The 12,197-nt window shown below is 54.9% G+C and overlaps 1 protein-coding gene across 1 annotated transcript; it reads left to right on the top strand.

The window, feature by feature from the left end:
* Positions 1–2,936: 2,936 nt before the first annotated feature.
* NCLIV_017680 (hypothetical protein) lies at positions 2,937–10,935 on the top strand (the record flags this gene model as incomplete). The annotated part of the gene is made up of 13 exons (XM_003881960.1): positions 2,937–3,023; positions 3,551–3,647; positions 4,000–4,309; positions 4,680–5,047; positions 5,166–5,233; positions 5,741–6,209; positions 6,392–6,652; positions 7,223–7,416; positions 8,098–8,415; positions 8,952–9,104; positions 9,585–9,651; positions 10,437–10,526; positions 10,895–10,935. 13 exons carry the CDS (start codon positions 2,937–2,939, stop codon positions 10,933–10,935), a joined length of 2,523 nt encoding a protein of 840 aa, XP_003882009.1.
* Positions 10,936–12,197: the final 1,262 nt, after the last annotated feature.

Here is a 12,197-nt window from a genome sequence, read left to right as displayed (position 1 = left end):
GAGGGACGGAGCGCGAAACTTGAGAAGAAACACGAAAGGGTGTGAAACGGAAGTCCTTCGGGACCGCAGCGGGGGAAAGAGGGAAGGTGTAACGCGCAGAGAAAGCAGGATGTTGTGGGCGAGGGAGGCGCGGCGTTGATGTTCCTCAGCTTAGATGTCGAGAGCCGAGTTCCTCAGCGTGCCTGTCCATTTCCACCAAATACTTTCGAGCGAGGCTCCGGGTGTTTACTGTGTCGCAGTTGATGTACGGGGGACCGCGTGGCTTTTACGTCAACCCCCGTTTTCAACAGGCAAAGTGTGTCATCCTGTCAGCATGCGCCTTTTTTAAAAAGTTTTTTTCTTGTGAAGCGGGGAACCGTGTATTGAAGTTTGGGGAGTTTCAAGGTCAACGGTAGCCCGTATGCAAATGTGGGCAACAGAACTCGAGACGGGAGGCCTTCCTTTAGTTTCCAGTAAATGGGTGGGGTATTTGCGGGATAAAGCCAGCGCGGTGCGTTGTCCAGCAGTGGAGAACACGGGAACACTCACAGACTTCGTCACACGTCGGAGACCGGTACCTTCGATCCCAGAGACGCGTGGGAGACTAGACAGCCAAGTCTAAAAAAAATTAAGAGAGAAGGCAGCCACTCCACGGCCTCTCTCCTGACGGTTTTCTGTCACGTAGGTTGTTAGCACAGCAAGAAGCTTTTTCTGGGTCACAGTGCAGCTAGACGAAATCTAGGCGACTCGACGAAGAGCATTCACAACTTTGGAGTTCGAACAGAGGCAGTCACTCCCGACACGTCTACGACGGCCTTCGAGACCCGCTGGAATCGCGCCTGTTGCCCATGCCTGGTTTCTCCTTGGCACGGCACGCGCTTCGTCTTCGGAAACCTCTTAGGAGCTGTTTTGGCGCTTGTTACGGCCGTGACTTAACGCCAGAGACAGCTAACTTGAACGTAATGCGAGACGCACTGCCTCGCGTGGTGTACCGCCGCCTACCTCTCAGCCCTCCTGCAAGGCTTCCGACGAGAGGCCGCGCCGTCCAGCACTACACATTGTATCCAGTTCGTTCGCCCGTTTCCAGCGACATGCGGTGGGCTGCAGCGATCGACCGTTTAACGCTAGGCTGAAGGGCGTAACGGTGCTCTTCACCGGACGTTTATGTGTTACACAGCTTGCATACTACGTCGCCAGGCTCCGTCCCGTTGCTCCCGCGCGCACCCAGTTCGGCTGTCTCCAACGTCCATTCGCGAGAAAGAGCTTACGCTTATTGTCGAGAAGCGCGGCAGGAGTTACAGGCGAAAAACAACGTGGGTTGCTGGAGCAACGGCTCTCGACTCGGCGCTAGCCAGCCTCTGCATGAGCTCGAGCAAGACATTGACGGTGACGATCTCTGCATCCCTGCACACCTCCGGTGGTGTGACCGGAGGGACAGTTCCTCTCCAGTTTCGGGTTCCGTTGGTTTTCCTGGAGTTTAAAAGAGCATATGAGTGCCAAGCAAACGCGTTGAAGCTTGTTTTTTCGAGCTAGTGCGCCGCAACTCCGGCCGACCTGCGGCACCGACTATAGTCCGGTAAACAGTGGGTTGCGTTGCAAACCACCGTTCGGTAGCTGAAGCCCCGTTGTTTTGCCCGGCCTCTCCGCTTGGTGCCGTTTTGTGGAACGGTCTTGCAGCAGCCCACTTTCGACACAACACTGACGCGGAGGATCGTTTTTGGCCAGTCGGGTGGGCTGAAAGTGGTGAACGTGTATCGGTAAAGGACATCCAGCTTACTCCCGCCAAGACACCACCTCGCGCATTCATCGAAGGTACTGTTTCAGCAGAGGTTCGTCGTAAAGTGTACGCCTCTCAACCTGGCCTCACACTGGCTTTTTTCTGGCTTTGTCGTCTTTTAGCTGCAAATACACGCCAAACACCGAGGCTGGATCGGCCCCTTACTGCTCAGTCGGATTTTTGATCCTGGCGCGCCTCCCGTTGGAAGGACCCCTGGATCCTGTGTTGTTGCCTTGCTATTGGCCGCCATCACGTCTGTTTTACCGAAAACCCCGCGGCCGGCAGAGGCCGTCTGTTGCTGTAATTATTCTTTCGGCTGACGCATTTTTGTTCGAGAATGCATCGCAAAGAAGGCGGCGGATCTGTGTCGGTGCGTGAGTCGACGTGTTTACTGCCTGGGTGTGTCCGCCGATTTCCTCTCCGGTCACACTGCTGCGCCCGCCAGCGTTTTGCCCGGCCGTCTGGCAAAGCGTTGCGGTGCTGTCCACATCAGAGCATCAGAGAGCCAAAGGCTGTTTGCGTCTCTTACAGATTGGTCTGATGCAGAACCATTCTTCACGTTTCCTCTCTGGGTTCTGCTGCGTCGTCTCAGTCTATCGTCAGCCAGCTAATTGAGCTGCCATGCCCCGTGGTGTTTTTCGAAAACGAACCCGTACCGGTCGTTCCGTTGTGTAGTTCCGCAGTAACGACACAGGATATCATTTGGGCACTTGTCTCTTGTTGGGGTGCCTCCGTAGCCACGCTTACGTGGTGTCTGTCTTTCCCAACCAGGACCATCCATCTTCGACAACCTCAACTCGAACACGAGGCTTCTCGTCTGTCTACTGGCTACCCACATTCTCCATAGACCGGATACTTTGCCTAGTGAGGTAGTCCGGGGGCTCTTAGCGTCCGTCCCTTCCTCGTCGGAAACGACTTGTTCTGGGAAGGCCGTGCGCTTTCTCGCTTTGCTGACCCAACCATTCTTTTCTTGCTGGGCCTCTGCCCTCTTGGATTCCTCCTCTCCTCCCTCTTCTTTGTGTCCCTGCTTCAGTTTGAGTGGATCGCGCCCGGTCCTCCAGGACGCACGCCTGTTTTTAAGAGCGTTCGGGAGGCGGCCGCAGCGTCGTCGCAGGCGTTTCGGGGCCTCACTCTCAAAACGGGAAGCGCCCCGTCGGTCTGTGTCTTTTGAATTCTCAAGATGATTATGGAACACGACCAGGAGAAACTGCTGGACGAGGCGTCCGCAGTTGTCAAGGAGCAGGCGCGCTACATGAAACGCGCAATTGTACGTACACCCCACAGGCAGACTGCTTGCGGCATCTCGGGAATGTGGCTGCGTTTTCCTCTGGATCCAATGTCTCGCGTACCCCATTTCCGTTCCGCTCTCCAGTGAAGTCGCGCCGAGAGGCATTCCCAGTGACCTACATGATTCTGTTCCTCTAAAATGCCAGGCGCTTCAAAAGGGGTGTGCGTTTCGAACCGGTCGGCGGGTACGGGGTTGTCGGGGTGTGCAGAAGTTCCGTCAGACCAAAGGCCGCGTCGGTGCCTCTTTGAGACTCTCTAAGCAGGACATTCACAGCTCGCCGGCCACGTATTGGCTACTGAGACTCCCGTCGTGAGGCGTGCGCGCCGCTTGCCGTGGGTTAGCCAGCGAACTGCGGACGCCGCGGAAAGAGAGTCCAAATGCCCGGAACGGGTGGTTTCGCGACAGTGGAAGGCTTCATGGAATTTGCGCACAGAACCGCAGTGAAGGTTCAGAAACAACCTGCGTCGACTCCGCTCTCCGGTGCGTCCCCGTGTGTGTTTGTACAGGACAGCGATAACCTGCGCGAGGCGCTAAAGCACGCCTCCAACATGATATGCGAGCTGCGCACGTCGCTCCTCTCGCCGAAGACCTACTACGAACTGTGTAAGCTGGGAAGTTCTGCAGACCTCGCCCCACTGGCGAGACCGCCTGCCAGAGGGGGTTTCTCCCCTCTTCCCGAGTGGCTGAGAGTGAACCGTTCCGTACCGGACCCTGTCGTCTCCAGAGAGGTGACCTTCAGGAGTTCGCCGCTGTCTGGGCTTCGGAGGATCTGAGGCATTTGCAACTTTTTCCTGCCGAGTTTCCCATGTGGTGCGGGAATTGTATAGTATCGCTGTTCCTCACGAATTCGTGCTGGTGGTCAACGGGAGTTGGTCTTCCTCGAGTCCCTCGTTCCCTTACTGACAGCACGGCGACGGCGCTAGGGCAGCGGTTGTGGGCTTTTGTCTTCTTTTAGACATGCTCGTCTTCCACGAGCTCCAACACCTCTCCGCCTTCTTTTCGGACAAGTCGCGCCACAACAGAAAGATGTCCGAGCTGTACGAGTCCGTTCAGCACGCAGGGAACATCATTCCGCGTCTGTATCTCCTCATCACTGTCGGCGCAAGCTACATCAAATCGCGTGAAGCGCCTGCATGCGACATTCTGCGAGACATGACGGAACTCTGCAAGGGCGTCCAACACCCGATGCGCGGCCTCTTTCTTCGCTTCTACCTCACGCAGATGTGCAAAGACAAACTTCCCGACGTGGGCTCCGAATACGAAAGGTACGGCTCTCGCCGGTTCGCCGTCAAAGTCGTCCTTTCTGCGCTGAGCAACAGCCGCGTCGGAATCCGTGCTGGTCGTTTTTCTGGTCGTGTCGCTTGGTTCCGCCTTGATCGTCCCTCTTTTCGTGCTCTCCGCCTCTCCGTGCGGTGTGCGTCCATGTGCACCAAGTCCCCGAAAAATTACGCCACGGAGTGTTTTTTGACCTTGCTTTTTTCGGTTTCTTCTGGCGGCCGCCGAGCCTCCTGGTTTCGAGTCCAGGCGACAAGTTCTTCCGGGTCGTCTCGCTTTTTCTCTCTGTTTTCCTGACGCTCTTTAGCTCTGACGCTGGCGCACCTTGTTTCTCTGCATCCTCTCTGCGTGGTTCCTCAGAGAAGGCGCAGGAACGATGAACGACGCGTTCGCGTTCCTGCTCACAAACTTCACAGAAGCCGCGCGCCTGTGGGTTCGCCTTCAACACCAAGGGAGTGCGCGTGAACGTCAAAAGCGAGAAAAGGAGCGGCACGACCTCCGCGTCCTCGTGGGGTCCACGCTCGTCCGCATGGCCCAGCTGGACGGAATGAGCGTGGAATTCTACAAGGAGGAAGCGCTGCCTCGCCTGCTGGAGCAAGTCGTCGGCTGTCGAGACGGCATGGCTCAGCAATACCTCCTCGACTGCATCATTCAGGTCTTCTCCGACGAATGTCACTTGCAGACGTTGGACCCTTTTCTCCAGGCGTGCCTGAACGTTCAGCCCACGGGTAAGACGCGCGCAAGGCGCTCTCGCAGCGAAGGCACACTGCGGTTCTGTGATCGAAAGACGTGAGGTGGCGGCTCTGGGAAAACGACGCGCGGGCTCTGTGGTGCTTCCTTGTACAGTCGACCTAAAGGCCATCTTCGTCAATCTGCTCAACCGTCTTGCGAACTTTGTCCAGTCGGAGCCCGAGGTGAGAAAGGAATGGGTGCTCATCTTGCGGCTCTGAAATTCCGAGTAGCATGCTTATGCAAGAGGCGCCTTGCCGCCAAAAACCCGCGTCAGGCAACGCACCTTTCACACCACGAAAGCTCGATGCTGGCGCGCGAGTCTGCAACTCCCTTCTTGCTTTTGCGCCCTGCCATGGCCACGCAACGCGGTCGGCACGGTGGTGCATGTGGCTGCGCAGGGTGCGCAAGCCCTCAAATTGCACGTGCGGCCACTGCCTCTTTCCTCCTCTCGGTGCCCCGTTGTGTCTTTTGTCGCGACGCGGTCTGTCTCCGTCTCCTTTCCGTCAAAACGGGGCGCACACGGTTATCCTTTTCTATCCGTCAGCGTCCAGCCTCCTGTATCTCTCTTTCGTAGAAGTGGCGGCAGCCTCGGCTGTTCTACCTTCCCCTTTTTTCCTTCGCACTTTTGTCCGGCTGCTCCCCACGCGCGCCATGTTCGCTCTTTTGCCTGTCTGTCCTCCCTGTTGCAGAGTGTGCCTGCAGACGTGGACGTTTTCGCTCTCTTCCGGCGGTACATTCTCGAGCTTCAGGACCGCTACCTGCTTTCTCTCTCTGAGTCTAGTGCGCCTGAACCGAACGGCCTGAAAGGCGTCGCGAATTCGCTTGAGTCTGGCAGGCAAACGTCCACAGACTTAACGGCCCTTTTGGAGCTCCAAATGGCGTTTCTCTCCTTCACACTCACTCTTTTCCCTGACCGGGTTGAGCACGTCGACGGCATTCTCGCCTCCACGGCGCTGCTGCTGTCTCGGTGTCTGCCCGAGAAGAGAGAAGGCGGCCGCGAGGACCGAAACGGTGACCAGCCGCGCCTGTCCCCGGCCGGTGTCGAGGCCGTCGTCGAGCTCCTTTCCTCTCCCTTACGCACGCTCTCCTTGTCCGTTCTCGAATTGGACCACTTCCCTTGCCTCATGGGGTATCTCGACTTTGACACGAGGAAACAGGGTACGCGGTTCTTCAGCGAGACTGAACGGGTCAACCCCGGATCCGCGAGGAGGGAGGAGAACCAGACGAGGAAGGGGAGGCGACGCCCTTCTCGGGGGGTTGTGTCCCTCCCCGCGCGCTCTCGCGGCTTCGCGAAACGTGCCTAACGCGGATTTTTGCGGCCCCCGCTTCTTTGCATGCAGTCGCGGTCTCCATGGTGTCTGCGGTGCTCGGCTCGAATGTCGCGCTGGACCAACCGTCGGCGTTAACGCGGTTCCTGGACTTCATTTCCCCCCTCGTTCTGGATGCCCCAGACACACCGCTGGACGAAGAGGAAGGCAGCGCCTCCTCGTCCTTCAGTGCTGAGCAGCAGAACGTCAGCAAGCTCGTTCACCTCATTCACAACCCCGACACCGACCTCCACTTTGCTCTTCTGTGTATTGCGAGGGAAAAATTCGGCGAAGGTAAAAGCAAAGGAGAAAGGCGCTCTTCTCCAGTGAAGAAGGGAAACGCACAGCCAAGAGAACAAAGAGACTCTCGCGCTCCACCACGTTCTGTCTGGGGAACTCGTAGCGACACAGAAAATTCAAAAGACATGGATCGGCATTTGGAGAGATATCGAGACGTGGTTGTGAACTGAGCGCGGGCTCGTCGGACCGGTGGGCAGATAGACAGACACAAAGGGATGTGCGTAGTGATCTGTCTCGAGTCTAGCATTTGCGGATAGCGGTCGGCGTTCGCGGCTTTTCAGAGATATGCTAGGCGCGGCGTGTCATGGCAGATGCCTACGTTTTCGGCGACGCGCGTTCGGCGTTGCTCCGCTGTAAAGCGCACCAGTGCTCTGACGAGTTCGTCCTCTCCTCTCCACCCCTGTTCCTCCGCTTGTTTCCTTTCTGGCCCGTTGCGTTTTTCTTCGCTGTCGCGACTTTGCAGTCCTCTTTCTCTTCCCTCTCCATCTTGCCGCGGGCTTTTTGTTCCCGCGTCCCTCACCTGTCGATCGTTTTCTCGGTTCTTTCCTTTTGTCGTGCGCTAAGGTGGTTTGAGGCGTCTGCGGTACACTCTCCCGCCCCTCGTCATTGCGGCGCTTCAGCTGGTGCCGCGCATTCTCGACCGTGCCGAAGAGCACCAACGCGGAGACTCAGATCTGCCCGCCCCGACTGTCTCCGCCAAGAAAGTTTTCCAGTTCGTCCATGGATCCTGCACGCAGCTTGTTCAGTGCAACGCCCAGGTAGGCTCTGTCTTCTGCACTCCCTCGCTCAACGCTTCCTCTTTCCTTCGGGACGTGTCTGTGCCACTGTGCAAAGAGAGAAGCATACCTGTCAAAGTCGTCATGCATGGCAATCGATCAATATCCAAACATGCATGCATGAAGAAGAGGTCTAGCCAACATGTGGACGCCTCCATGCAGGCAGATACTCGTGACGAGTCCTGTATGGACGGAAGTTGACTTATGTAGATTTCGAGGTGATCCTGGGCCTCCAGTTGGCTGTCCTAGGTGTTTTCCATTCGCGGCATCTCTCTTAGGTTTCCCTTTCGCTCTCGCGGCACCACACCTGTCTTTGGTCACTAGCCACAAAAAACACTGGTTCTCTCCGCCCGCCTCTTTTTGGTATACCCGTATCCCTTTTTTGGACATCTCGCATTCTTTCCTCCAGAGCCTGATTCCGTCTTTCCTGCCGCTCGCGTTTCCTCCCTTCTCTCTTTATCCTGTCCCGTTTCTGACTCCGTCTCGGCTGTCTTTTCTCTCTGCTGCATCTCGTTCTCCCCTTGACAGTCCATCAACATCCCTTCCCACCTGTTTCTCTCCCTTTTCTTCTTCACTTTTTCTCCCCTTCACTTTTTCTTCCCTTCACTTTTTCTTCCGTTCACTTTTTTTCTCTCTGTATGTGTGTCGCCATGTCTCTGCTAGGCAGCGCTTCGTCTCTTCCTCATGGCAGCGATCGTAGCCGACGGTGCAAATCTGCGTTTCCCCGGCTCCTACGAGGCGATTACGTACGAGTACCTGACGCAAGCCCTCGTGTGTTACGAAGAAGAAATCTCCGACAGCAAGTCCCAGTTCAATTTAATCTCGGAATTTGTGGGGTCTGTCGTCGGTCACATCCACACCCTGGAAAAAGAAAACTACGAAAATATCAGCGCAAAAATTACACAGCACGCGGCCAAGCTGCTCAAGAGGCCCGATCAGTGCCGAGCGATCCTCACGTGCTCGCACCTCTTCTGGAACAACGTAAGTCGCTCGTGTCCCACTTCACGATGTATTTTCTGGCTTCTTCGATACTTTTTGAAGATGCCTGGAAATCCTCTGTGCGGCCCTAAAACGTTTTCGGAGTCTTGTTTGACAGTTCCTTTTGCGTGTGTCGACACACTCATCTCGGGCACCGACTGAGAATAGCGAGTCCGTTTCTCGAACGGTAGAGTTTCGGCCATCCCGCTTTGTTCTCTCTTCGTCTCTCACGAGCTGATAATTTGCGTTCTGTGAGTCCTATCAAGTGTTGCCTTTTTAAACTTGACGGGCATCCATCGAGAAAGAGGCGTATACCGATATCTGCATATATCTTTCCGTAGCGTTTTACTTTGTCGTCTGCAGTTCCCCGGCAGACCGTCGAGACGGTCGTAGGGGTGCGGCACCTACTTTTTGTCCCGCTGTCACGCGGTGTTTCGCGTTCTCTGTTCTTTTGTTCTTTCTGTGCGCCCTGAGAGCCGAGAAGAATGCGACGCCGTAGTTGTTACAGGAACCCCGCGTCTCTCTGGTCTTTTTCGTAGGAAAGCGTTCGCGACTCTCGAAGGGTCCTGGAGTGTCTGCAAAAGTGCTTGAAAATTGCCGACATTGCCGTCCAGTCCTCCACCTCCCATGTTTGTTTGTTTACCGATATTCTGGACAAATACATCTATTACTATGAGCGGGACAACCACGAGGTAAGGACTAAAAGCTCTGGGCGCTCGTTTCCTTTCTTCCCGTTCCCGATGTCTCCACCGAGATAGAGAGAGCGTATCGACTTCAAATGTTCGCACACATAAGATTCATATATATATATATATATATATATACATGTGTGCACAGCTGTCTCAAGTTGCAAGTACGAAGGGACTAAAAGTGTTTGAGTCTTTCGTACTTTATTTAGTTATGTTTCGCTCAGTCGCTTGGCAAAGGCTGTGTATGCATGTGTGAACCCGATGGTATCTGCGCAACTTCCTAAATCCTGATTCGTGCCAAAGTGTGAATATGGGTAAACATATTTATCACAACGTCTGCACGTGAAGCGAAAAACGCGTCTGACGGAAAGGCCACGTTCCCGGAAGGCTTTCTTCCCATTTTTGAAGAGAGGGCCAGGGACACGCAGAGACTCGGGACCAGTCGAGGAGAGAAATTGCGCTGTGTTGCTCGGCATTCTTCAGGTGACTGTGGACTTCATTCAGAACCTCCTCGCGCTTTGTGCAGAACATGTCAACTTCGCCCTACAAGGTCAGGATCCTGTCGGCGCCGGAAACGCACCTGTGTTACTCCCTTGCGACTGAGAGACGCTTAATTTGTATCGTGCGACATATATTTAGGCTCTCGCGTGTGTCGACGTCTGCAGGCCGTGCGTAATCGTTGCGGGGTTTTTCAGAGCAAAGTTCGAGTGTTCCTTGTAGCGTCGATACCTCTATATCACTTTTGGTTTGGGGGCCGTACTCGGTCGCCGCGGTTTGTGGCAGAGAACAGAAGCACATCTGAGCCCGTGTACTAAACGGCGGCCGGATGAGTCTCCGTTTGCTTGTCCGGCGCGCTCGAGGTAACCGTGAAACGGTTTGATGTGTCGTATCTCCTCTTGTCTTTTCCAAGCGTCTCCATGTTTTTACTGGCCTGGGGAGGATCTTCACGTAGCTAGATGTGTGGAGACTGATGCGTGCCAATGCGTAACAAGGGGGTTAGAGAGACAGACAGGAAGACATGCAGATACAAGCAGATGGTCCACGTCGGCGGGCAGCGCATTCAAAAGCATATGTATATGTATGTATGTATGTATGTATGTATGTATATATATATATATATATATATATATAAACAGGGGCATAGATACATGGATAGGCAGAAGGACGCGGTCGAAGAGTCCAGGTACCCAAGCATATCAGTTTGATAGCTTGACTGTGGATGCGGCAGTGAGCGGTGGAACGAGCGCTAGATCCATCTGGGGGCGTGGGCGGCTCTTCCTTTGCGAATGGCGCTGACTCACTTCTCTCGCGATTGGAATGTCTCTGTCGTCGCAGAGGTCGGCCAGGAAGAGGCTCTCGCGAGTTTCCACAACACAGTGCGCTACTTGAAGCGGAAGAAGGAGACGGAAGGCGCCAAATGGAGAGGTGAGGCGTTCCGGACGGTGTGGAATTCTGTGGAGAAAAGGCGCGGCCTTCAACTGAACCCTAAGGTCCGTGTGCATGGCCTGAAAAGTGATCACAGATGAGTGCAGGTAGAGCGGACGATGCAACGCAGAGATAGCTTGCTGCTGCGAGGTTCGGGCAATGGTTTTCAAGTTGACAGTGGCATTAGCTTAGAGGGATCAGCTTTAAAACGCTGACGAAAAAGTTTCCGTTTCTGCGCATCTAAACTTGTGACCCCTCGACCCTGTGCAAGTCCCGAACGTGGAGTCCGCGGGTCCGGTGTCTCGGGTGGATTCCAAGCGCACTTTCGCACGCCGACGGTGCGTTGACTTCTTGTCGCTTCTCTGCAGGCCTCACTGGACTGAACGAAATCAAGGTTTCAACGTCCTAAGCAGAAAGATGCGGGTCAAGAAAGATGCAGTGCGATGTTGATACAGCGACTCGCTCGCGTGGTGTCGACTTGCTCTTTCGCTGTGTCTCCGGGATGTCTTTTCGGGTTCTCGGCGCCTTTGTTGATCAGGTGTCTCGTTTTTTTTTCGCTGGGGAGGATTCGCGCATTTTCGAACACAAGTGTTTCACTGACGAGACACCTGGTGAAAAGTGAAAGAGAAGGGACTGCCGGGACTCCCGGCGCGACATTTTGGAAGATGCGAAAGCTCTATACCTGCTTTGTCTTTCGTAAAAGAATAAAGTGTCTCTTGGCGAGTGCATGCAGGCACCATTTTCTTCCCGGGTGTGACACTGTCTCGGAGATCCAGCGGCATCTGGCGCGACTGGGGTTCGACATGCGCTGCCGTTTCACCTCGAAGAATCAGAAGACTCAGTGTTTCTAAATAGACCTCAGGGCTCGTTTTTCCCTCTCTACTGTAACCTTCCCATCGAACGCCGCCCCTGTGCGGTGTTCGCCGTAAGTACTTCAGTTCGTCGACCTCTCCTTGTCTCTCCTCGTCTTTCCTCTGCTCTTTCTTTCCTCTTTCTCGTCCCCCTGTCTCCTCCTCTGCGGCTCTGCTGTGTACCTATCATGTTACGTCTGAATAACGAGAACGGCCCGTGCTTCCAACTATTAGCCGGTAGCGACCTACACGTTTGTACCGCTGTTCGAGGTCATGGATATGATGCCAATGTGAGCGCAGCGGGAAATACACCTGCTTGGCAGCAGTGACACGCACAGAAAGATTCCCCAGGAATTTTATCGTCCTCGCTCCCCAGGAAATATCGTTCTCACACAGGTGGAAGAATTTCTGTCCGCACCCAACAGATGGGCCTTTGATTTCCTCATACTCGCAGAAGCTGTCTACTTTGGTCAGAACGTAGGATGCACAGTAGAAGAAAGGACAGTGAGAACTGGAGAAGCAGGGAGGGCGCATAATGCCACCCAACCAAGTCGCCGCTCCAGCCCCCCCTACCGGCCCTCCTCCCCGAACTGCAGGCGACTAGTAGTACAGGCATGTAGACAGATTTTGAATTCGTGACTTAGAAGGCGGCGCACATTCTTCTCGACAGCCACTGAGCAAGGGCCCCTGATCACATTTCCGGATTTGTCATCCACGGGGGCGCATACATCTCAGCAGGACAACGAAGTCAGTGGGCTGCCATCCGTTTTCAGAAGCGTGTGGGGCTGCTAGAGGTATCAAGAAAGCGAAGCTTCCTGTG

Source organism: Neospora caninum, chromosome VI (genome assembly GCF_000208865.1).
Source record: "Neospora caninum Liverpool complete genome, chromosome VI".
In the NCBI taxonomy this organism is placed as follows: Eukaryota; Apicomplexa; class Conoidasida; order Eucoccidiorida; family Sarcocystidae; genus Neospora; species Neospora caninum.
The sequence above is the reverse complement of the archived record's forward strand: the minus strand, read 5'-3'. Positions and strand labels throughout refer to the sequence as shown.